Below are 26,663 nucleotides of genomic sequence, written 5' to 3' on the forward strand. Positions count from 1 at the left end.
GGGATCTGGTTGAAAATTAGCTACCACCCGTTCTGTCCTTTCTGCTCGTTGTTATCTAATCCTAATATCCAATGTCTTTAACTACTTTTTCCAAAGACAAATGCTTTTCAGCCTTCTTTAGGAATTTCATTCAAAAATTATAAATAAAATCGTTTTATTACTATTCATGTTTTTCACTGTAATTTTTATTAAAAGTTTAATCTTTATTTTTCTTATAAGTGCAATTATTTTTTTTTGGATTTTTTACTAACAATAATTCTCTTTTATTTTATAATTTAGTTTGCATTTCTACAACATTCACACTTCTATTCTAACTTCTGTGTTGTTTTAAATTAATTCTTACATTATTGCTATAAGACTAATTATTCAATAAAGTCTACACCTATGATGATTATTTTATATATATATATATATAACCAATTCTTATATAAATATTTTAATGCTATAATAATAATAATTTCTATCAATCGTTATTAAAATAGATATTTTATTCCATACAGATATGCTATATAATAAATTAATGTAATTTTCTAATAAAACAATTTCAGGAATTCATCCATATATACACGAATATCACAATCTTTAATGTAGTAGTGTCATTAGGTTGGGGAAAACATCCCCATTAATCCAAGGCACCCAGAACTGGCCAATCCAATCGAATTGCTCTCTGACCCCATGACATGACCCTGAGTTAATGCGGCAGATAAAATTTGAATGGTTGGTAGGATCAATTTACTGCCAATTTTATTTTAGTTGCTCCCACCTTTTAATGTGATTTATGCCATTTACCTATGCAAAAGTTCCTTATATATCGTCAAATACGCAATTTTGTAGCTAGTAGCTACTACTCAGAAAGCATACTCGCACCAAGCAAGCACGATTTAAACCAAAAAAGTTTGGAAAGATAATTACGCAACTACCATTACATGACCTAAAGCCAGCACAAAAAACATTCTTTAAATAACTAACCATAAATATAGATGTAGATTGAAAACAAACAAGGGTGCTTAGTGAATACAACTAATTGAGGGTTGCTGGGGTTTGATTAACCTGACGAAACCAATTAAGTACCTAATTAATATATATTAATAGTGCTGTACTTGGTTAGATCCATTGATCCAAAATCTTATCAGTTTTACCTATCTATCATTTCTCTAATTTGATTGCAAATATGTTATGAAGACGTATCACCAAATTTAGAAGAGCATAGTGCATACTTGATCTCTGTGTGAGGTAAAATAAAGTATAGCAAAACCTAGGTATGTTGGGCATCTACACTAACTATACATACCGAAGTAAGAAGTTGGTTGGAGCATGGCCTAAATAATTAAATGTTAATAAGGTTGGCAGAACGAAAATATGTGGTACTACGGATTCTGCTGGTTCATTCACGCGTTTTACATAGTCTTGTATTTATCAGTACTTGAGCTAGCTGTAACTGTGATTCAGTAGAAATGAGGAAGATACTGTATTTAAGATCCTTCTGAGCCACATGAGAATATATATAAACATGTGACAAAGTTGAGTGTAAGTATATAATAAAAACAAAATGAGATTAGTTATATTTAAAAATTAAAAAAAATGTTTAAATGTATATGGAGCATTATTTTAACTTTAATTAGGTAATTAGCATTCCATCTCAAGAATTTCTCCTCCTCTCTCAGCTTATCCATTTACTGTTTGCATATACATGGATATATCTATCATCTCCCTTTTCTTTTTATTTTTCTCCATAAAAGACAAGCCCAAAAGCCTCCAAAAAGATGCCAAATAGAATTCAAAGGGGGAAGAAAAAGGGAAATAAAGATCATCATCCAAAAGCCTACATGGATATATATGACGCATGAATGAATACATAATATTCATCATAACAATAAGAACAACAATGATAAACAACACCAAATCACAGGATTCATCTAGGGGAGCAGGGATTTGTAGCGCAATTGTATGATGCATCCATGTGAAGCCGCGAATAATTATATACTCAAAACTCTGGCTAGCTCAAACTCAGGATGTAAATAAATTCATTAAAAATTCAGAAAAGATTAACCACGACTTGGGATGTGATGATGCAGATAAACTATTGAATAATATACAGTAAAATATAATTAAAAGAGCTGTCATTACTCATTCCAATTGGAAAGAGAGACCTCTGTAAAATAAAAAAATTAGCAAACCCAAATCAAATTCATGTTCTCTTCTTTATGACTACCATCAATTGCCGGAAGAAAAGAAAGTGAAGAGTAACAACAAAAGGGAAAATTGGGCAATAAAATGTTCAACTGTACCGGTACTATATATTATGCATCAGCGACTAATTATTTATACAAACAAGAGAAGAAAAAGAAAATAGGAGAGAAAATTAAAAAATTAATGAATTTCATTCTCTCGACTTCTCTCCAAAAACACTAACTAATTGGTATAATTTCGTTGAATTTTCATTTCATTTCCAAGCGGGTGCAATCCCAAACACCGTTGGTTTTCATGCCCAAGAAATCATAAGCAGCAGCAGCAGCAGCAGCAGCAGAAGAAGGAGTAGTGTTGCTGACAGTAACAGTAACAGTGTTGGCAACGTTGCAGCTACAATCCTTGCTGTTGTTCAAACCCAAACTGCAAACAAAACAAAGATTCTTCTGAGGTTGTTGTTGGCGAGGAGGACTAATGGTTAACTCAAGGTTCAAGTCAGGGCAGCGTTCCAAGATGGAACCTTTAACAACGCTTCCGTTACTAGAACTTGTCTCTTGTTCTTGTTGTTTCCCAAAAGATATATTAGTGGTGGCAGTTGTAACAGTTGCAGCAGAAGCAGCTTCGTTGAGTGGCCTATGAGTAGCAGGGTCGATTCCTCTGTTCAAAAGCTTCCTTCTTATGTGCGTGTTCCAATAATTCTTTATTTCATTGTCTGTTCTCCCCGGCAATCTTCCAGCTATCAAAGACCACCTGAAACAACAACAACAACAACAACAACGTTGTTGTTTTTTTTTGTTTTTTATTTTAATTCAGATAAGATTTGTTTTGAATTATTAATATTCATTGATGTGGTGGTGAAATGAGTTTTGCTATGCTTACTTGTTACCGAGGAGACTGTGGAGTTTGATGATGAGTTCATCTTCTTCTTCGGTAAAGTTACCTCTTTTGAGGTCGGGGCGGAGGTAGTTGATCCACCGGAGACGGCAGCTCTTGCCGCACCGGAGAAGGCCGGCGGCTTTGGGGAGTGAACGCCAGCAGCCTTCTCCGTGAGCTCGAATATAAGATATGAGTCTGTCATCTTCTTCTTTAGTCCATGCACCTTTGTTTGTGTGAGCTTTCTCACAGCAAGGGGACCTTCCCATACTTAACTCACAATTCTAAGAGTTGTGTTGTGAAATTGCTCTATTTTTTCTTACTTTAGAGTTATGTAAAAGGATAGGAGAATAGGAATTAGGATTGGCTTGCAGCAACAAATTAAGAAGCCGGCTCAAGAGGAAGTTTGGGTGTGGTTTTATAGGCTTTTGACTCCAAAGTAGAGGGGACAGAACATAGAGAGAGAAGAGAGAAAGACCCTATAATTGCTTCTAGATGCGAGTTGGTGAGGCAGGTTAAAGAGAGAGAGTGGCTGTTGGTTCTCTCTCTTTCCTCTCCCTATCTGATTATATATTTATACTACTATATTTGCATCAATGATATAACTAGTTAAAAGACATTAATTATGCGTAACCTTCAGGTTGGTGTAAAGTAGAGTGTATTAAAGTATGGGTAAGGCAAAACAAGATGTGATCTCTTGCCCCCTTTTAGAATAAGAGAGAACATATTTTATATCTCATACGCGTTATCCTAATATAAAATCCAAACTTAGTTACTAATCTTGTGCTAAGTAAAAAAAAATCAGTTCTCCGTCTTTCTTCAATAATTGATCAATGAAATGTCAAGCTGTGGTTATGTGAGGAGTAAGCTACCTCTATATTTAATCATTTGGGATTAAAAAATTGGCTATTTCATTTACTGTGCATGTGACAATGGAATCAAATTGATTCAGGATCTACTTACCTCAACACGTCTGCGTTTGATTCTTATTATTATTTTGGAATGTTACAACCTCTCGTCTTTCTAAACTTTGTTTCTTATTGTAATATAAAAAAATGTTACATGTGTGCACACACAAGACGGTGAGATGTTTTTTTCAAACCAGCAGGTAACTGCATTCGATGGTAGTTTAATTTTGGACAATAGTTTAATTCTGTGTCCAAAAGATTCTGCATACATTGGATCATCAATGATTAACATAATTTGACATATATATTCTAATAATAGTTCGTTTTACGGCACTTAACAATTATTCACTAGTTTTAATTTTACTAGTTCCGTGAAAATCACCACTTAATGTAGAAATACAGTACATGTGGATAACCAGTCAATACCATGCCTTAAACATAAGAGCTTCGTGTGGGTTAAATTTCCTTTAAAAAAATTTAGCAATTTCGGTAAGTTAGTTGCAACGGGCAATTCCTGAAAGAAATGTATCAGTAGTTGGCTATTCATGTGCATAAGCATAGAGATGGTAATGGTAGTTGTGGTTCTTTATTCTATTGGTGCATTATGATGCATGAGAGAGAAAGAGAGGGATCAAAATCAAATAGACAAGTTTCTAGAAGTGTTGGAGGAGGGGTTGAAATAAGAGAAGGGGAGAATGGGAAATGCCAAATGAGTGAGTGTGGTAGTGGTTGTATATGGACTTTGTTTTTGGTTTACCTTCCACTTTTCGTTTTCCTCTTCCCTCCCCCAAACCTTGTGTTGCAAGTTTAGGGAAAGGTTAGGATTGGGGGACTCATTCATCTTTTTGTTGTCATAATCGCCCCCCCAAGTGCATAGTTATCCACTCTTTCTCTTTCCCTGTGTGAACGTCAAGTGGATGGTAAGAGTTAATATTTCATGGGTACAGGTTGCTTTCAAGGAGGAAGAGCACCAATATTGTGGGGAAAAGATTCAGTCCACATGGGCGTAATTATTTGCGAGTATTTCACCCACCTTTTCACTCTTTTCTGACTGTACTTGCAATTCTAGACCAAATCCTCCACCAGTTATATATGTTAAACTATGGCACATAATGACATGAGTTGAGTTACGTTACCACACTTGAAACCTCTTTTTTTTTAATTAGTGAAAACATCTCATTTTAACTGCATTTTGCTTCTAAACCAAAATTTGACGCACTGTTTTTAATGTGCAAAAGAAAATGATCCTCTGTGTTTTTAAAGAGAATGAACAACTCAGCTAAGATCATGAGCATATAATTGCATTCATAATTGTATGGTATTTTATTGGGTGAGGTAACAACACTACCTAACTCTAATTCGTAGGGTACCCAAAAGATGCAATGTGCGTATAATACTAAAGGGTTAGTACTAGCAATAATAATAAATGATGGAGGAAGGCGCGAAACAGCGCACATCAATAAATTGAGCATCAGTAGTCATGGTCGCTATCAGTTGGGTGTAATTATTACACAAGATCAGCCTATAATGAGCTTCTTAGCTAACCCAAAAAGGAGGAGCAACCTAAGGGGTTCTCTCTTGCTGCACACCACATGGGATGGGAAGAAAATCAAACAAAGATGAAAAATTGAAAGGAAAATATATACATTACATTATGCAGAGAGTGAGTCTGTGGCGTACGATTTGCATTTACATGATTGTTTTGTTTCTGTAGTGTGTGGTGACAGCCAGCACAGCAACACGAGTTTGTCATGTGCTTAGGTACTCGTGGGAGGCTGTCCTAACTTCTAAAAGCCCCTTACCTACCTCTTTGGCTGTCCTCCACATGTGTGTCTTCCTCAACATGAACCTTTTCTGCTATGTCTATATACTAGTGGATAACATTTTTAAAAAGATTCAATAATAGGATTAATAGCCTTGCCTCACAAAGGAGACAATTTTCTTGTGACAGTATTGGCAGACACCAACCGCAGATTCCGATATTTCTCAATCTCAGTCTCACATTGTTGTATAGTATAGTGTAGGTCTTCCTTTTCGTTCCTTTTACCGCTTTTCAATTTTCTTTCCTATTTAAAAATAGGACACATTGTCTGAAGGGCTTGAATTTGATGAATCGCTCATTGACATACATGGCACCTTCTCTTGTGTATCTTTGTTCATCAAAGAAAAAGAAATAGACCTCCACTCCCCATTTGATACTTTCATTATATTCAACACGTGCTTGAATGATCTAATGTTAAAAATATTCTTTTCCTATTGCTTGGACATTCGCGGGTATGTATGTACACCAAAAAATGAGTGATGTATAATTATCAAGTATTAATGATCCAATGTTTAAGACTTTTGTGCCTATAAATATGTAAATAAGGTAGACTTAAACTTTACATAATCATATGAGGAGACTTGAATTATACTATAGTTATTAGATCTAATTAAATTGTTCGCATGAATAATATTTATAATACAATTTTAATTATATAACTTTAATTCAATTATGAAGTTATATTTCACAAACAATAAATTTAAAAGTAATGATATTTATTATACAGTGTTAATATAATAACACAATGAGAAAAATTAGCAATTTATTATCAATGAAAAAGTATAAATCGTATATTAAAAACACTATCTACACCTGGTTAACACTTAACAGGAGAATTCTCTATGCTACTGCAGTCTAATTATAAGCATGATTTTCACAATTCTCTCGGCTAGTGCAGTCACGGTTTTCATAATTCTGATTTCCTCGCGCGTAACAAACACAACAAATTAGTCTCTTTGAGCATGTCTACCCTCTAACCTTTCAGAGAACAACACGTAACTGGGAATGCTAAAATTTGTATTAACATATTAGGAAGTTGCTACCAAATTGAGTATTTAGGGATAGTTTTAGTCTATTCATATAAAAAAAAGTCTGAATGGCTGTGGCATTATTCTTTATTGGTACTAAGTAAACAGAATCTGAAGCTGCAAAAATGAACCCTGTTTTCACATTATGGGTCAGGGTCACGCAAACGTAACAGCCAAGTGAAATGAACAAGTCCAGTTTACTTCCCTCTTTTGCGAACTTCATACAAGTAACTGATGATCACCACTGCGGCAGTAACTACAACTCCTACAGCACCTTGTGCCAGTATGGTCCCATCCTTAATAGAAATCGGCTTTGAACTTGGCACAAAGCCTAGCTCTGAAAGTTTCTTATGTGATTCAGCATAATCTCGAAAAAATGCATCCTCGTCCTGCCAGAATGACAGTATAAAAATGAGATGGCAGACAGATTCACACAATTCAATGGTGCATTGACAGCAGTCAGAACTTTGCTGAAAACAGTATGCTCTTAATTTTCTTTAATAGCTTTAGAGCAAAATAGAAACTTCACACTGATGTCTTAGATAAGTTATTCTACAACTCTACATACAAGTGCGTGCTAACACTATCAGGCATGTTATTTAGTTTCATTAGTCTAAAGAAGGAAAAAAGACCAAAGTTTAGTCAATTGTTGGCAAAGTACGTAGTTTTATTAATTCCTGACCAACCATTAAGCCAACCCTAGTGGGTACCTCAGGCCAAAAGATTGATCTAATAATTAATGCAATATGATTACAAGCTTCATGGTGTTTATAGTAAACAAATAGACCCATGAAATGCTATTGAGAAACATTAATTGGTAATTAGGACACAGCGTCAAACAAATTTCACACGGTGGTTATTTGAATTAATCTCAATTACCTTTGCATATAGCTCAACATAACGGCGAAATTCAGCATCCTCCAATAAAGCCTTGTCTGTTGGAAGTTTAAGCAGCCCAGCAGAATCTTCTTTCAAAAGTTCCCTGATGTTAACGATGATATTTAGTTGTAGATAAAAATCAAACTCTTTCGGTATTGCAAGGCAAAAGTGAAGCTCTACAAAATGCCTTTGTAGAAAAGCAAAAATGAATAGCATTCATACAACACAAGTCTTACACAAAGTATGAGTTATCAAACTTCAGAGGGTCCTCTGTCCAAGGGCCATCAAACCCTGATCTCTCTGGATGTGCTCTCCCCTTATAAGATCACCACAGAAAGTAAGATAAGAATATCTAGCCATAATCACAGCAAGTAATAAAAAGATATTACACAAAAGGAGAATTACCAGTGTATGTCCTCCAGATAGTGCAACAATATCTCGGTCAGTCAAGCCCATTCGATAAAAGATATCATGGAGATGTGAAACACCTAACAACAGCATTGACATATTTTTATGCTTTCATATCGCATTCATAACCTCGTCCATTGTGAAGGGAATACAAAAAATAGAACATCTTTCACAGTCCAGGTGAAGAGAATAGTTTTATCACTGAAAAAAATTTAAAAACACCTTTTTTAGCATCAGGAAGCCGCCCTTCATTAGGAGATATTTTTGAATCCTATAAGAACAGAAAATTACATTAACAAAACAAGATCCGATGATTTCCTAACAATTAATATTCTGACCAAAGGCATGGCACAACATACCCTTCTACCAGGAGCGAAATCAATTGTGGGACCCCCGGTAACCTCAACTGCAACAACACCCGCAAGCTGGAAGCACAAGGACAAAGAAATTATTTTTAATCAGATTTGTATAATCTATATGGCAGTTAGTTTAAGTCCGTTTCTACTTATGAATGCAAATCTTGTTTTAAACAAGGTATGACCTATCAATTTTTTTTATTTTTTTATTTGTCAATGAGTGATAATCTCCTCCCTCTCTGTTTCAACAGAATCTGGACTCATGCACTCATTGGATTTAAATGGCTTGTATGTGATATACACAAAAATCCAGTAAATGCTTGATTTTGATATAAATTATTTCAGTAATCTTAAGGAAAATTTTGATTTTCAGAATATCAAATTGCTGATATTTGCTAACCTTTAACATTAGTACATTAGTGTATAAGAAAATCAAACGGTATTCACCTTTATTGTAGAAATCCTAGGCACTAAGTTAACTATATGCATTTCAAAAACTAGCTACAAAAGAATTGGACCACAACCAGGTAAATGCTTAAGCTATTAAAACTTGAAACTCATTGCATTAACTTACATAGAAGCTTGAACTTCAATTGTACTCCTGTACACTCCTTAACTAGCAACCTCTAGGTGTATTACTGCTACTAATACAAAATAGATATAGCTACCCAGAATTCTTGTTTTAGGGATTTGTTCCCCCTCCCTTTTGAGCTGATAGAGATTTGTGGGCACTGGGCAGAATGAAACAGATCATGAGTTCCTTTTAAATAATTGGGAGGCAGGGCTAGAATTTGATTAAGGGGAATGCAAATGTGATAGGATCCAGCAATCAACAATAGGTAGGCCTTTCCAGGTTTATACCTAGAGGCCCAAAACTCTTAAGCCCAACATGCCTGTTGGCAGAAATTAGAAGTTAAGGGGAAGGTTGTTATAGAGAAAGTAGTTACAGAGAGAGAAAGGGGAATCTGTTAAATAGGAGCCAAGGTTATCAAACTTGAGAGTCTATTGAAACTCATGGACACAAACTTAACTCGTAGACTCGTAAGAGTCTACTTCATATAAAAATAATAACAAAATACTTATAAATAACATACTAATTAAACATATCAACAACATAATAAATAAAACAGTAAATCATAAATTCCACAATACTTAAATAACCAAGTGTAGTGATGCATCACTACTAGATAATAACTTGCAGAGATGATAATAGTGGTAGAGCATTCTCGTCGAGGATTTGATGTTGTTGGAGAATAAAAGTTTGATGTTGTTAGAGGAGAGGGTTCTTCAATTTAGAAGCAACACACTAAATAGAGGTATGTTGAATCCTAAACGTACAGTAAACAACCCAAAACGACTTGTGTTTTGGTCTAATTTCTTTAACTTACTGACTCGCTAGTTCGATGGTAAACTAAAGAGTTTACCGAGTTTGCATTGAGTCTACGCCGAGTCTACTAAAAAGAGTGTTTGCACATGAGTCAACTCGCAGAGAGTAAGTGGACTTGTAAACTTGTAAGAGTTAACGACTTAACTCAAGAGTTTGGTAATCATGATAGGAGAGAATGAGAATAATGTAGGTGTGGAATATTTGATTTGGATTGGGAGTTGAGAGAGAAGGTTCTCTAACTAGGGGATTAGGTCATACTTGTATTCCTTTAATTCATGTTATTAATATCAATAGCAAAATCTCATCAAAATGCATATGCTCTCGAATCACATAAAGCAACTAACCAAACAAATAGCTCAAAAAATGAAGTCTATAGAAGAGCAATCAAGTTGGGCTCTCCCCCTTAAAATGGTTCCATCACAGAACAGCCCCCTTACCCAAATTCAAGGCATAGCATAATTCCTTGACAACTTTTCAAAAACCTTGGAACCTCACAGATAAGGTACAAGGCCAAGAAAAGCAAACCTGTATCCAATTAAATAGAACAAGCAACCCATGCTGTCTTTGGAAAGAAAAGGGATTTTCTTAGAGGATAGAGATAAATAAGTACAAGAAAAGAAGATAAATTATTATGCTTAAAGAGAATAGAGAAAATGAACAAAACATCCCAGACAAGCTGAATAACTAGGAAAAGTTTGCTAATTTCTTTGCAATTGTGGTCTTTGGTTTTAAATTGTGGTCTTTGGTTTTAAATTGTGGTTGTGGATGCAGACATGTTTGTGGCCACTGCAATTGTACCTATTGTGATTTGTGATTCAATATTGTGGCCATTGCGGTATAAACTTATTTTATGCTTGCACTGAACGTAAATTATCATGACTCACATTCAAAATCCCACATCTCCTGCTCCTCCCTCCCAAATCCCACCTTTAATTCACCAACATCCTAAAATCTCCCCAACCCTTCGAAATCCACTTTAAATCTACTAAGTAAAGAAATAGAAAGAATGAAGAACAATTTGTTTGAGGACTTTGATTCCCATTGCTGTGTGATGCATCTGTTGTGGTGCTATGTTGCAGATCTTAATGTGATTTTCAAACACATCAAAAGGTGTGATGTGATTGTGAACACAACTACAACAACAAGTCCCACATTATTGTGGCCGCATCATCGGATGTGGTCCACAATTTGAAACCATAAGTAATCAGAGTTGACAAACATTATGAGAAGATGAGTCTTGACTCTTACGTGTAACAAGGCACTACATCACTGGCATGTTAAGTCTGTAACTTTTAAGATTCATCCATCCACATCATACTGAAATTCAATCATGATCAGGGAACAAAATAGAAACAAGAGTCATAAACTAATCCCACCTAACACTACGGGAAAACCAAAGCCTCAGCAGCATCCATGAGATTTGAGTTAAAAACAGTGTACAAAAAGAGTCATTTGAATTGATAGTGGACGAAAATGGAACCCGTAATCAACTATCATGCACATGCCAGACAAGTTTGAAAGTCCATTGACCCCATTCTACAATTTTCACCTAATGAATTCATTACAAAATTATCAGATTCACTACAGACTTTCATAGCAACTGAATGAAAACAAATGATCACCTGGTAGAGATCTGCATATGTAATTTTAGGATGTTTTTCCTTCACTTCCTCTGTGACATCAGAAAATAAGCAACTCTTAGAAAGACAAGGAGACCAACATAGTTCCAACCAATGATACTATTTTGGTTAGAACATCCTAAGCGTGTTAAATTGGAATAGGTTCGATTCAACACAAGGCACGACCATGACAATACACAAATCAAATTCAAGACTGTATGTCATGTTGTTATTCAATACTCAAATAACTCAAAGTATGTGCAAATAGATAAGCACGGACGGAGCATTAAAAATCCTAACCACAAATATGCTAGCTAGCTAGCAAAATGAAAACGATTATTGAATGATAATTTTAGGAAAAGATAAAAGCGAAGGAATTAACTCAATTAAGAAAAAGCATACCACAGAAATCAATAGCCTTCTTCAAGCCATTGTTGGCGCCGTGAGAATACTCTTCCTCGTTACGGATCGAACCGTTAGGTCCACCAGTCTTGGTCTTAGCATCGTAAGTTCCGGCATCGTGCCAGCTGCATCAGATTAAGCTAATTCAAACACAGAAAAACTAAACACAATAGCACGATCGCAGCGTTGACCAACTCGAAATCTAAGAATTAACATGAAATTGTTCGACTAAAGAAAAAATAAAAGCGATAGAGAGAGAAGAAGAAGTACATACGCCAATCGAAGCATGAGAGGAGCGCAGTTCCTGTTAGCGATGAGTGCGCGGAGATCGCGGCGAGCCTTGTCGACCTCTTTGAGGTACTCTGCGTCGACGACCACTGGCAAGGCCATTCTCAAGTCACTGCACTCTGCTAACTAACTGACAAATGTGAATGGAAAACGGATAATTGTATTGTAATTTGTATGGGTGTGGGTGCTGTTCCTATTCCCAATCCCATCGCATATTATTATTCTACTTCTCTCTTGCCACGTCACATTACTTAATTGCCTCACAAGCTTCAAATTAGGAAGGGACAAAATTCATTCACATTTTTTTATTATTAAATAAAACTATAAATTGAGATTTTTGTAATAGAACTACTATGCACTAAAAATAAGTGTTAAAAAATCTGTAAAGGAGATGTCTATCATGTCTTACCTCCATACAGCAAAAGGCCAATATTGAAGAATGTCCAATTTATTTCAGATGAGACAGAGAATGCCCGATTTTCTTACCCATCTGTCCAAAAGCTATTCCATTGTGTATTTAAATAAATTCCTTCTTAGATATTGATATAAAATTTTATGTATTTAAACAAAAATCTTGAAAACTTTTTTCATTGTATTTGGTTTATGATTTTTATTTTTTTTTCCTGTTAGAAAATACAAATATTTTCCAATCCACTGAATTTTATCTGATCATTGAAGGTCTCAAATTTTTTTATACACAGACCCCATCAAACATGATTCTCCCACTAAATAAATGTTTTTCATATGTAAACACAACAAAGTCTGTTGCATCAATCTTATGGATTATTTATGATTTTTGTTTAAAACTTAGACTTATTTAAAACAATAAAACTAAATAAGAGCAATTGTTTTTATTTTTGTATTTATTATATTGAACGCTAGTTGTTTTCTTAAATAGATTTTTGGCACTTAAACTTACTTTTTTCAAACGTTATAAAATAAAATAAAAATACCCCGGAATTTTAGTGTCAAAACTGTAGTTTTATTAACCAAATTCTTTGATTATAACATGCATGTTTTTTCTTCTTTCATTTGACACATATGCTCACTTTGCAGGAATTAAATGAGTCATAAATTATATTTTGCAAGAGAAATTCATACTTATCCTTATATGAACAATAAATGTTAAGTCTACAATTAAATATAATAAAATGAGTTGAATTAGCTGGAGCGACCTAAATCTATCTGACAAAATATAGGACTTAAACTTAAATTTTTTAGTCCAAATTAAATGTAGACATTTTAGCCAAACTCAACCCTGACCTATTACAATTAAGTCAATTAAGTCATTCCATCACTTTTCTTATATTCATATTACTTTAAGAGTAAATCAAACATTCATATTTTTTTTTCTAAAAGTAAATCATAAATTATAAACAAATAATATTTGGTAAAAAAAAATGTATATATAAAAAATGTGTCCTCAATTAAAAATTTTATGCATTCAAAATATTTGCTAAAAAATTAATGTTTATTATATATGTTACAATATAGTTAAAATTTATTAAAATAAAAAGTAGAACTTTTACACATTCGGACGTAAAAACTAAAACTAGAGAATTCTCGTAGAGCTGGTCGTTGTGTATAGTAGAAAAATTTTGGTATGGATTTTTGACAAATGAGCCAACTTGTGCTTGTTCACTGCAGGGACAGATGCATCTTATAGAGTACACAGTTGCTTCCGCAAGATAATTTTTTTACTTAAAAAAAAAATAAGAGTTACTTTTCATAAGGTAATTTTTTAAATGAATTCCGCTCATCTAATATTAAGTACATATAATGAGTCAAAGAAATAAGTACCTAATTATAATTTGTACAAACTTAGTTAATTTAATTTATTTTATCATGAGACTACATTTTATAAAAACTTATACTACTAATATTTTGTTTTTGAAAATATTATAAACTACTTTTTTATATTTTTCTTTTGTAAAAATATTATAAACTATCTTTTTAAGATTTGTGATTGGATTTTACGCTATCAGTACTTAACCATTAAACTCTTTTTTTATCCCACTAAATAATTTTTTTGAATCCGTCCGTGTTGATCAGTTACACAAATTAAGAAAGAAAATAAAAAGGCCGAATTTGAGGAATTTTCGTCTAGACAATTTCCAGTTAACGGTACGATTTTCTTTCTACGAACGGATGGAAGCCGCAGCGCACGGAGCCGTTGATGAGATATTACCTCTTGTAAACTGTGAATTTTCCAAACCAAACATGATTGGCTGCAAATGATTTCCAAAATTTCACGAGTTTAATTTAAGTACCCAATAGCAAAATTGTTACTTCATTGTAAGGAAATTGCATTGCTTCATTTGGGGTAGTCGACAGTTTAATCTAAGGGGGGAGGATGAACACAATAATTATGGTTCTTATGGTTCAAGCTGAAAGCTGCATACGTATCATATAGGTCGTCTATAATGATACCAAGTAAGGTAAATGTATATAATCAAAACCAAATCATATCTATGCTTTTGCTATTTCAGACCTTTTTATCTCAAACATGTACATGATTGACAAATAAAATCAATATATTTCACAAGAGCACAAGAAATACCCTTTTCTCACATTTTCCTTGCACTGCATAGAAAACAATCTTTAAAAAAGGAAAGACGGGGAGAAAGGAAACAGAAGTACAAATCTATGGAGAATTTAATCATCATGCTTCCGAGGTTCTCCACTGCAACTCTATCTGGAGGCGACCATTCTTGGAGTCTATAAGATGGTACTTCTCATTGATTCTTTTGTTGGCAACAACATCCCCAAGATTGATGTCGATATAACCCAATGATTCCTAACGCCGTAAGGAGCAGCAGATAATAAAACTCAAGTCATATCAAGTAACATGAAAGGAAAAAAAAAACGTTGGGCTTAATTTCAGGGCAAAGCACTATTTTTTTACAAGAACAAATTTGAGCAAGCCAGGAATCGTCAAGTGTTAAAATAAAGTTGCCATGCGTGGACACATAATTTTCATATTTTAGCAATAAAAGGCAAAATGCAAGAAACCCTTTGAACCAAAGATGCTCCATGGAGTATAGAAAAGCAGTACGAGTGTATAGTTTACCGCACAAACCTATCTCTCGAAAATTCAAAATAATGTTCCTCTGAACTAATGAAGTCAATTTCATATGCATTACATTCTAGAAACATGAATACAATCATCCCTCAACATATATTTTGGCTAAATTATATAAAACTCCCTTGAACTTTGAGACATGTGATTTACTTTCTTCAATTCCAATTAAAACAATCAACTTCCCAAATATATAATCCTATTAAGCTTCCATCAAAATAGATAACTGTGAGCATGTTGCGTGTAAAATGCTTTTTAATTGGAAGCACGTGCAGGTAAGTTGCACATGACATTACCCGAAGCTAAAGGCACTTGTGTATAATTCAGCCTACATTTTTATATCTGGATTTGGAATCATTAAAAATTTGTGCAGATTCCACAAGTACTTTAACTTTTTTCAACAATTTGAGGCTTTCTAGTCTAACTCACTCTTGCATATCATATTAATGATAATGCATCACATAATTCAGAACTGTAGAGTTGCTATGATTATTTACCTTTTGGTGGAGCAGGTTTCGTGATGAAGTGCTGACAACCTCCACATGTAATCTATCATTGGTGGGAGGCTCGTCCACCATAAACTGGAACTCATCTTCCCATCTTGGATCTCTGTTCTTTTTAATGCGCTGTGATTGTAACCATAGTATCATCAGCATTCCATACAAAAGTGACTATCAACCTGAATGTAATGTACATGTATCACTCCAATCTTTTCATCTTTGACATTTGCATCTGCATCCCATTATCTTCTTGTTCTTTTGTATTTTTTGTTATATTAATAAAAAAAATTATGAATTTGCCACTCGACTATAGACATGAAAAATTCACCAGACAAACCAACCATGTCATTATACATCAGTTGTTTTAGCAACCTACTAAACTAACAAACCAATACCATATGCTGGGTAGAATGATTAAAAACTACAGTATGTTTCATTAAAAGCTTTGACAGTATACCACATTCTATAAGGAGATTTGCCAAACTGGAACCTGTACCCCCTCCCCCACCCCTCCTCCTAAGTAGCATCTATTAGCCTATAGGGATTTAGTTGAATGGAAAGAATTCCAGAAACTCATTAAGGAATATTAAAACCCAAGCTTGTAAAGAGGGTTTTTCCCTATCCTCCAGGGGAAAGGTTAGGGAGCCTGCTATTTTATTTATTCCAGATAATTCAGAAGAAATATGAAGTAAAATGCAAGTATTTTCTTGGGATTCTGTACCTTGGTTTTTTTCTCATCCCCTCTGAAAATAAGGCGTACATGTGGATTAGTGTGATACTTTCCTTCAACGTCTTGAGCTTCATGGACTATAACTACAAGCAAACCTCCACCAGCTGGAGTACCTTCAGGAGCTTTTGGTACTGTCTGTGTCTCTTCAAACCCCTTGCCCAAATCCTCCTCCTTGAAGGGTTTATATGTCAATTCTACAACAATCTGCCCTCGTGACTTCTCATTTTGGGCATCATTAGGATCCATATTTTTTAGGAGGTCAAGAGTAAAACGTTTAGGCTCTTCAGGGGAAACTTCTTTTAAAGGGATCACATTCATACCCATCTTGTCACGCTTCCCAACCTAAGCACAGAAACAAAAAAACAACATTCAGTTGAGATATCATAAGAAGAAACTAGATTAAACACTTACAGTTCAAGAGGTTTACCTGCTCCCAGTCATAAACATTAATCTCTAAAACCTGGGAGTCTGGATCTTTAACAACTATATTGAATTCTTCATTCCATTCAGGATTTAAGTTATTGTGCTTCACAGTAGTCTTTTTTGATGGCAATTTATCCTCAGTAAGCTTTAGCTTCACATAAGGGTCAGATGCACCAAGAAGATCTTTCTTCTTTAACTTCATTGCTTGCAGAACCTTTACATGTAAAATTCCAACAGGCCTCTTCAAGGCTCTAAGATTCCCAAAAACATTCACAAGAAAAAACAGAAAAGAGTCAAGGTAATATACCATTATATTTTGACAAACATTTATAGAAACGAAGTAACATACTTTGACATATCTAACACTTGAACTTCCAAGGTTTTGGGCCATAGATACATGTTTGCAACCTGATCTTTGATAAGCTCCTGAAAACAACACTCTTTAAGTTAGTTTAAAAGTGATGAATACTTCAACAAACCAAAACCAAAACCAAAACAAGTTTGGTACAACAACAAAATTATGGATATGTTACAAAAGAATAAACCACAACTCCACAAGTGCACACCGTGAACCAAAGAATACATTACATGTGCTATACATAATATGACCACCAGTTTTCTGTGTACACTTTAATCTGTAATAATAAATCAAGGTAGCGTAATCGAGAGAATGGAAGGCATTTAAGATGCCATAACAAATTTTCAATTTAACAGATGTGTCCAATCAAATGATATTTCTATAACTAATTCTAACAGAGAAGAAAATGTCAAAACAAAAAGCTGGCTTCAATCTAAAAAGGTAACAGCACCCAACTGAATCTGAACCACTGGACCACTTTAAACAAGAAGACCCAATTACACCCTCAATGAACTGTAAAATAAAACCTTGCAAGCCCACAAACAATTCAACTTCAGACCCCTACACTACATGTTCACAGCAACATTATACAAGCCAGTTCAGTTACTAACACACAAGTTCTTATTTCCTTTAGCAATTAAATTTCTATCTGTCATGTGCAAACACATCACCAGCTTGATGCAAGAAATTGTTCCATGATAATTTCCCCATCATTATGCAAGCAAAGATGTTTGTGCAGACACAAATCAATGGCCTGTGCTGAGAATATCTCTCATTTCAAAATAAAATCTACTTGACCAAACAATTGTTCATATCTACCATGGTGAGATTGTCTACTATGCAGGTGGTGGCAACTCTGGCTTAATGAATGGAAGAAGAGTGTAAGCAACTTCAGACCTCAAACATTAACCATTAAGATAGGAGAAAAGAGGGGGAGCAAACAGACAGATAAAGAAGATACCATCTTATACCTGAACAATCCTGTAGACTCCCGGAATAGACATAAGATCAGCCCCTATGAGCTTTAGCCCAAAGTCAACATGTGGCTGCAAGATAATGTACACCAAAAACAGAAAGAAGATAAGTACCATATATAAAATAATCACAGGTTGATATCAATTTTGGGCAGGAATAAAACATTGCCAAATTTCCTCAAACATTCAAAATAAAATCAAATAACAATTTAATTATGTTTAAGCAGGATGAAAAAATGTTAGAATTTCAACATCATCAAGGATATCATAAAATGGCAATAATAACTCCAGATATCATCAACATAAGCATCAACAAAAACATACCTACAATTGCAAATCATTTGCATATGGAAGAAACCCACCCAAAATCACAATTATATTTGAAGTTGCTAAACTACTAATATGGGAGGAAAGCAAATTATTTAAACATGATCCCCTTTTCGACTAAAGCTGAAAGCTTGATAAATGATCTTCATTATAATAGCCCTAGAATATCTCAAAAATATTTTGAAAGTCACCTTTCAGTTTTAAAATGTGTAAATATTATTAGAGTTAGTTAAAGTAGTTATTTCAGTTAGTTTGTTAGAAGTTAGTTAGTTCCAAGTTGATGTATATATAGAAATCATTGTGTAAATCATTCACAAATTTTCAATGAATTCATTTTTTAGTTCTCTCATCTAACTTGGTATCAAGAGAAATTCTTCCGCATTCATAGTTTTTTAGCTTCTCATGAAGCATCTTCATCTTCAAGCTTCTTCTCTTTCATTGAAGCTTTCTCTAGTTTTCTCCCATGGCAGCCATGGATGAATCCAATCCTCTAAGCATTCATTCTTCCGATAATCCCGGATTGATGCTTGTTTCTCTCATCCTCTGTCTGGAGACAATTATAGTTCTTGGAAAAAGGCGATGAAGATGGCACTTCTTGGCAAGAACAAGTTCGGTTTTGTAGATGGTTCCATTCCAGAACTTGCTACTGGATCCGCTACTCATTCTCTTTGGCATCGCAACGATAACGTAGTTGCTTCTTGGCTTCTGAATTCACTTTCGAAGGAGATGTAGGTTAGTGTTTTGCATTGTTCTTCAGCTAAGGCTATTTGGAGTGATCTTAAGGAGCGTTTTGAGCAACGCAATGGCCCTCCCATTTTTCAGCTGAAACGCGATCTTGTTTCACTGCAGCAAGGGTCCATGTCAGTTTCTTCTTATTATGCGAAGTTGAGATCAATTTTGGGAGTCATTGATGAGTTAAAACCTGCTCACACATGTACTTGCAGTGGCATCAAACCATGGAGTGATCATGATCAAATGGAGTATGCCATGCATTTTCTCATGGGTCTCAAAGAAACTTATTCTTCTATTAGGGGTCAGATTTTGTCCATGGATCCATTCCCTTCTATCACCAAGGTTTTTTCTCTTATTGTTCAAGAAGAAAAGCAGAGGGAAATTGGTGCTTCAGCTAATGTTGAGTCTTCTCATGCCTTTGCAATCAAGAATGGTGTTGATTCCAAAAACAAGAATGCTCAGAAAGATCGCCCAATCTGTGCTCACTATGGCATTCAGGGTCATACGAAAGCTCAATGCTACAAACTGATTGGATATCCACCAAATTACAAGAAGAACAAACCTTCTTCAGCTTCTGTAAATCAAGCTTCTTCTAGTTCTGTGAACCAGGTTTCTTCTGGTGAGGTTGGTAAGGATTCCACACCTTCGTTTCAACTCACAGCCCAGCAGTATCAACAATTGATGAGTCTCCTTCAGGGTAAGGCAACAAATGTCACACAGAACTCAAATACTCCTAGTGGTATGATTATGTTTGCTCTAGAAGTCAATTCTATTTCTAATGGTCTAGCTATGTCTACCATTTCTGTGAATCCTCTACTTAGTGGTAGTTGGATCATTGATTCTGGTGCCAGCACTCATGTGGCATGCTCTTTAACACTTTTTCAATCTTATAGATATGTGTCAGATAAAACTAGTGTTACCAAATAAACAGTAATACCTATAGCAGCTGTTGGCACAGTTACAATTTCTTCCACATTGTTGCTTCACAATGTCTTTTATGTACCTCGATTCAACTTCAATTTGCTTTTTGTCAGTGCTTTATTAGCTGACAGTAATCTATCAATCACTTTCCTTAAAACACATTTTTTTATTCAAGAGGTGCCTCACTCCAAGAAGATTGGCAGTAGTGATCTCACTGAAGGCCTATATGTTTTGTCCTCCTCGGCTTGTTTTGATGACAATCCTACTACTCGTAATTCAGTTTCATACAATTCTTGTACAAATTCAGTTTTTTCTTGTCAGAATGTTGTACCCCGTAAGAATGCTTCTGTTTGGCATTCAAGGTTTGGCTATGTATCTGATAAGATTCTTAGACTTTTGAGCAATGAAATTCCTTTTGATATGTCTCATAGTTTTTCTACTTCAGATTGTCAAATTTCTCCTCTTGCTAAATTTAGGAGATTATCCTTTACTTCACTTAATAATGTTTCCCACTCATTATTTGATATTCTGCATTGTGACATTTGGGGACCATATGGTAAACCTACATATGATGGGAAACGATTTTTCTTAACTTTGGTTGATGATTGTAGTCGTTTTACTTGGATATTTTTACTCACACACAAGTCTGAGGCTGCTAGTGCCATTAAACAGTTTTTTCAAAAGGTTAAGACTCAGTTTGGAGCCACTATTAAGTGTCTCAGGTCTGATAATGCAAAAGAGCTTGCTCTTACTGAATTTCAGCAGAACAAGAAACTCTTCGTCAATTTTCTTGTGTGGATAGATCTCAACAAAATTCAGTGGTGGAAAGAAAACATCAACATCTATTGAATGTGGCTAGGGCCTTATTTTTTCAGTCCAAATTGTCAATACAATTTTGGGGAGAATGTATCTCCACTGCTGCTTTCCTTGTCAACAGAGTTCCCTCTCCTGTTCTACAACAGCAGTCTCCTTATCATGTGCTTTTTGCTTCCAAGCCAGACTATCACTCTTTAAGAGCCTTTGGCTGCCTGGCATATGCAGCAGGTTATAAGGATTACAAGTTGTATAATCTGGAAACTAAACAATTTTTTGTTTCTAGAGATGTGGTTTTCATGAAACGGTTTTTCCTTTCTAGGGAGTAACACCTACTTAAGATATTTCACGTTTTGTTGATGACATGGTTATTCCTTTACCTGTTGCTGACAATTCATCCTCAGATCCTCCTGCTTCAGATGCTGTGAATACTTCACCAACAACAACTATTGTTGAATCTGCATCCACTGCTGATATCAGTGGAACCTCTGTGCCAGTAGTTCCTTTGAGGAGATCCTCAAGAGTGTCTAAAGAGCCACCTTATTTGTCTGACTTTGTGTGTTCCAATACTTTACAAACTTATCCAATTTATCAATTTTGTTCCCTGGATAGACTCAATCCAGATTACAAGGCTTTTATCAATCAGATTTCTACCACATATGAGCCTCAGTTTTATCACCAGGCAGTTCCTTTTCCTGAGTGGAGAGAAACCATGGCTCAGGAAATTAAGGCTTTAGAGGATAGTAACACTTGGTCTTTAGTTCCTTTGCCTGATGGCAAGCATTGCATAGATTGCAGATGGATGTTCAAACTGAAATGCAAGGCAGATGGTTCAGTGGATAGATACAAGGCTCGACTAGTAGCCAAGGGCTACGCACAGCAAGCTGGGATTGACTTCTCAAATACTTTCTCACCGGTAGCCAAACTTACATCTGTAAGAGTCTTATTGGCCGTAGCTGCTGCTAAAAATTGGTGTTTACAGCAGTTAGACATTAATAATCCATTCCTAAATGGAGAATTGTTTGAAGAAGTTTACATAGATTTACCTCAGGGTTATAAAACAAGTACTAAGGGTCTAGTTTGCAAACTCAATAAGTCTTTGTATGGTCTTTTGCAAGCCTCAAGACAGTGGTTCTGCAAATTTTCATCTACCTTGCTTCAGCATGGTTTTACACAGTCTAAAAATGACTATTCATTGTTCACACATGGATCTGGCTCATCCTTGGTTATTTTACTGGTGTATGTGGATGATATCATCCTGGCTGGACCAAGTTCTGCTTGTGTTACTCGGATACAGGTTCCGTTACAATCATTGTTCAAATTGAAGGTTCTTGGTTCTCTCAAATATTTTTTTAGGCTTGGAAATTGCTAAATCCAGCAAAGGAATCTCCTTAAGTCAGAGAAAATACACTTTATCTTTGCTTGATGATACTGGCTTCTTAGGTAGCAAACCTGCAACTCTACCTATGAATCCAAATCTGAAGCTCAGTCTAACTAATGGTGATCCTATTGAGGATCCTTCATTGCACAGAAGAATGATTGGCAGGCTTATGTATCTGACCATATCTTGGCCAGATATATTACTTTGGCTGTGCACAAGCTTAGTCAATATATGAAGCATCCTTTGTCTACTCATTTAAATGCAGTTCATCACTTGCTGCAGTATTTGAAATCCACTCCAGGTCAAGGTCTCTTCTTCCCTGCAAATAACAAGCTACACTTGTCAGCCTAAGCTGATGCAGACTGGGGGAGTTGTTTGAATACCAGAAAATCCACAACTGGTTTTTGTGTTTTCCTGGGAGACTCTTTGATTTCCTGGAAATCTGTCAAACAAGGCACCGTTTCAAAATCCTCAGCTGAGTCAGAGTATCCTGCCTTATCCTCAGTAGCAAGTGAAGTGATTTGGTTACAGCAATTGCTAGAACACTTTGAGGTTTCTGTTGACACAGCCATGCTCTTCTGTGATAATAAGTCTGCAATTCACTTGGCCTCTAATCCTTCCCATCATGAGAGGTCTAAACATATTGATATTGATTGCCATTTCATCCGTGAACTAGTTCAGAAACAACTACTTGCATTGATTCATGTCAAGACTCAACATCAAGTAGTTGATGTGTTTACCAAGGCTCTGCCTGCTGCAGCTTTCCATGGATTCATCCGCAAGCTGGAAATTATTAGCATATATTCTCCAACTTGAGGGGGGTATTAGAGTTAGTAAAAGTAGTTGTAAAAGTAGTTATTTCAGTTAATTTGTTAGAAGGTAGTTAGTTCCAAGTTGATGTATATATAGTAATCATTGTGTAATCATTCACAAATTTTCAATTAATTCATTTTCTAGTTCTCTCATCTAACAAATATCAATGACTATGGTGAATTTTTTTAATTCTAAACAAATCAAGTGCAAAGGTTATTTATTTCATTTAGGTTACGTCAGAAAAGGGAAATGTGATTGTGACTTCCAAGAAGTTTGTGATCCTTAATACATTTCTAGTATTCCTAAAAGTAAAAGCAATTACTGATCTGGAAAACTACATTGTTAAAACTTTCAAGACTTTATGGGGACATATAGCAATCAAATGTACATGCAACAAAAGACAAAAATATAAACTGAATTTAAGCATTTTCAATAGGAACACAATGCATTGTATTTGCACATAAGTCAGAATGAAAGACCAATCCCAGCTCCTCTTTCCCAATAAGAATAGAATATCCAATCATCCAGTAAGGGGTTTCTATCAATGCTAATTCCAACTAAAACCACTCCATGACAACACTATCAAATATACTTGTGTCTTTCATTACGTGTTCAAGGGGGCATGCAAGTAGGTGGGGGGAAGTAATACACCCAACAATCACCAACCTTTTCCATGAGAGAGACGTATATGTTGGCAAAGCACGGAAAGCTAGGAACCAAAGGCTTCAAAGTAATGCGAGGCAAGAGGAAAACTTGTAAATCCACAACCTGGAGAAATAAGAGCCCTTAGTGGGAAGGGGAAAAAAACTATCTATCCCCTCTCTACAAATACACACAAAAACACAACAAAGTTACCTGCACAGTTGCTTTCAACCCAAATGCCTTAACAGAAACAGTGACATTAGGATTTCCAGCCCATTTTACAGAAGGCTCCATAATTAACTCCTTCTCATCAGTCACAAAAACTTTCATCCCTATGAATGTGAATTTAACAAAAGTGTTAAGAAAGTTCATATTATATGACATAACAAATAAGTTATCATGACATAAATCAATTATATCGTAGAATAGCAAAGAAACAAGTCAAATAATCCTTTATTGTAAAGATGAAGACATGAAAGGGTAATCTTTAAGACTATAACAACTGACTCATACATAACAAGTAAAATGCAACAGGGGATCTTATGGGGAAATGCATTATATAATACATCAACTTTTCTTCAAGTTCTAACCAGAAACTGGCCTCCAACTTGTTAGTTCAAGTTCAAGGAAAGTACTATCAAAATTTCAAACCTTGAATTTAATAGAAAATATTGATTCAAGACCAACAAGCCATATAAGAAGATTTCGTGTGTAAATACTGGTTACTCTTTCTCTAACTCTGTTTCATATCCCAAAAAGGCATTATCTTTGGTATCACAGGCAATGTCTTAAAACAGCGATATTTATGGACCTAGATTGACTGAGGCACATTTCACACAGTCAAGGGTGCAGTCATGATCTAATGGCTATTTCTTTTGTTCTAATATTGTATTAATTTTGTAAGGTTACAAAATAAAATTAAAGGTTAAGATTCAAAATTCTCTCTCTCACTGACTGCAGAAAATCCAAATCCAATATTTATCCCTTCGTAAACAATAGAATAGAAACTCCGTGAAAATAGCTAACACTGTTCACAAAACATTGGCAATACCCTAAGTATCTGCGCAGGCAACTAAAAGGTTCTTATCCAGATCTACTAACCTTGAAATGTTGGTGGCAGCGACCCCAATGTGAGTGTTTCAAACTCAACAGAATCAATTTTGTATTTAGGAATCTGTTCGGCAATTATGGGTTTTGCAATGTTTTTCGCAGTCTTACAAATTGCCTAAATAAATTTAAAAAAAAAAATCTCTATAGTCAAACAAGCTTAGAAACAAGGTGAATCACAAGCCTAGTAGGTGTTAATCTCGAAGAGTTGAAGTATATCAAAACTGCAAACCTTATCAAGATACGGCCACATATATTCTACAAACTTGTTCAGCCAATCAAGCTTGACAAAAAAATCAAACAGATAAGTTCAGTAGTCAAATCCTAAAGCCAAAAAAAAAAAAAACGAAGTACTAATTGGGTAGTACTAGTAGATTACCCGATCAAAATCCGGATTTTTTATCCAAAGAGGAATCTCTGGAAACATTCGTTGCAGAGTCTCTTGCTCTTGCTCCGACAATGGCTTGATTTCAGGATCCTGCACAAGCCACAATAACAGTTATTGAAGTCAAATACAAAGACAACAATGATTAAAGAATCATATGCTGCATATAGCTGCTACACATATACATACCTCAACATTGGTGGGTTGGAAGTAGATGAAGAGAAAGTACCCAGACACGAGACCAATCGAAATCCCAACCCCAAATCCCAAAAACCCCAAAATGGTACCAAAGAAACCCATTTCAACTCGATCTTTCAGCTAAACCCTATTCCAGATCGCGATTTCTCTCCACTACTACACCATTCCTCTACTCAGTTCAGTGTAATTTTATTTTTATTTTTATTTTTTCAAGAGATCAATTATTTTAAAGAAGAAGAAAAAAGTGAGGAAAAGATCGTTTAAGAGTTTTTGTCCTTATAGTAGAGGTGGGGGCAGAAAGGCGAACCAATTGAACGGCGAGAGACGGATGCAGAAAGCAAGGCATCCATAAAAAATATTTACATCACAGTTATCTTTCTTTCACAAAGTCAACTAGTTCAGTAACTATAAAATTATATATATAATATATAATTATAATATTATAAAACTTAATAAAAGAGAACTAAAATTAATATAAAATACAACATTTTGAAATATGTTATATTAAATCGGATAAAATTATTATAAACAATATAAAAAAATTAAACAGTCGCATAGGAGGACTCAAACACATGGTACCTCTGTTTGATGGTCCATAAAATATAATTTTATGAATGGAAATAATCTTAATAATAATAATAATAATACATAAATGCAGTAATTATACACGTGGCGTGCATGGAAAGCTGTCGGCATGGGTTTCAGCCAGATCACCTGATGGTGACCGTGATTGCCAATGCCTCTACGCGGATACACGACACCTGGCTAGTTTCCATGTAAAATAAGACAAAGAGTTACCTTTCACAGGTGGGCAATTTATCTTTAACACTGTTTATAACGACAGAAAATAAGACACAGAGAAAACAGATTGAAAAAAAAGAGAGAGAGAGAGATTAATTTTAATGTACAAATTAAAATTATGGGGAATAAAAAAATATTTCAATTTTTATGATATGATATAGCATCCGTATTGGCAAGTTCTTTTTTTTTTTTTTTTACTGAAAGCTATTGCAACTATGATTCAACACTTTGACGGTTGACAATATAATAGGTAGTTGGAAAAAGAAAGGTCGGATGGGTCATGGGTCCGGTCATCCAGTTATTAATCCATACCTTTGATATT

The 26,663-nt window shown here is 34.9% G+C and overlaps 3 protein-coding genes across 3 annotated transcripts; all 3 read right to left on the reverse strand.

Annotated features, from left to right (window-relative positions):
• Positions 1-2,369: 2,369 nt before the first annotated feature.
• Positions 2,370-3,593, reverse strand: MYB54 (MYB transcription factor MYB54). The gene is given in 2 exon segments (NM_001248694.2): positions 2,370-2,937; positions 3,067-3,593. Coding segments are annotated over 2 exon segments (762 nt in total). The 5' UTR covers positions 3,330-3,593; the 3' UTR covers positions 2,370-2,438.
• A 3,193-nt stretch (positions 3,594-6,786) lies between these two features.
• LOC100170727 (peroxisomal ascorbate peroxidase) lies at positions 6,787-12,343 on the reverse strand. The gene is made up of 9 exons (NM_001251432.3): positions 12,144-12,343; positions 11,870-11,994; positions 11,471-11,520; positions 8,465-8,530; positions 8,328-8,376; positions 8,103-8,185; positions 7,934-8,013; positions 7,698-7,800; positions 6,787-7,207 (listed from the first exon to the last, which is right to left on the reverse strand). Exons 1-9 carry the CDS (start codon positions 12,257-12,259, stop codon positions 7,016-7,018), a joined length of 864 nt encoding a protein of 287 aa, NP_001238361.1. The 5' UTR covers positions 12,260-12,343; the 3' UTR covers positions 6,787-7,015.
• Positions 12,344-14,606: 2,263 nt separating this feature from the next.
• Positions 14,607-25,926, reverse strand: LOC100781189 (synaptotagmin-2). Its single transcript, XM_003540824.5, has 12 exons — positions 25,532-25,926; positions 25,337-25,435; positions 25,190-25,240; positions 24,952-25,075; positions 24,064-24,182; positions 23,875-23,976; positions 18,219-18,293; positions 17,239-17,315; positions 16,894-17,140; positions 16,458-16,808; positions 15,734-15,862; positions 14,607-14,954 (listed from the first exon to the last, which is right to left on the reverse strand). The coding sequence occupies exons 1-12, from the start codon at positions 25,640-25,642 to the stop codon at positions 14,820-14,822; spliced, it is 1,620 nt and encodes a 539-aa protein (XP_003540872.1). The 5' UTR covers positions 25,643-25,926; the 3' UTR covers positions 14,607-14,819.
• Between the last annotated feature and the right edge of the window lie 737 nt (positions 25,927-26,663).

The sequence above is a fragment of the Glycine max genome, chromosome 12 (genome assembly GCF_000004515.6).
Source record: "Glycine max cultivar Williams 82 chromosome 12, Glycine_max_v4.0, whole genome shotgun sequence".
NCBI classification, from domain to species: domain Eukaryota; kingdom Viridiplantae; phylum Streptophyta; class Magnoliopsida; order Fabales; family Fabaceae; genus Glycine; species Glycine max.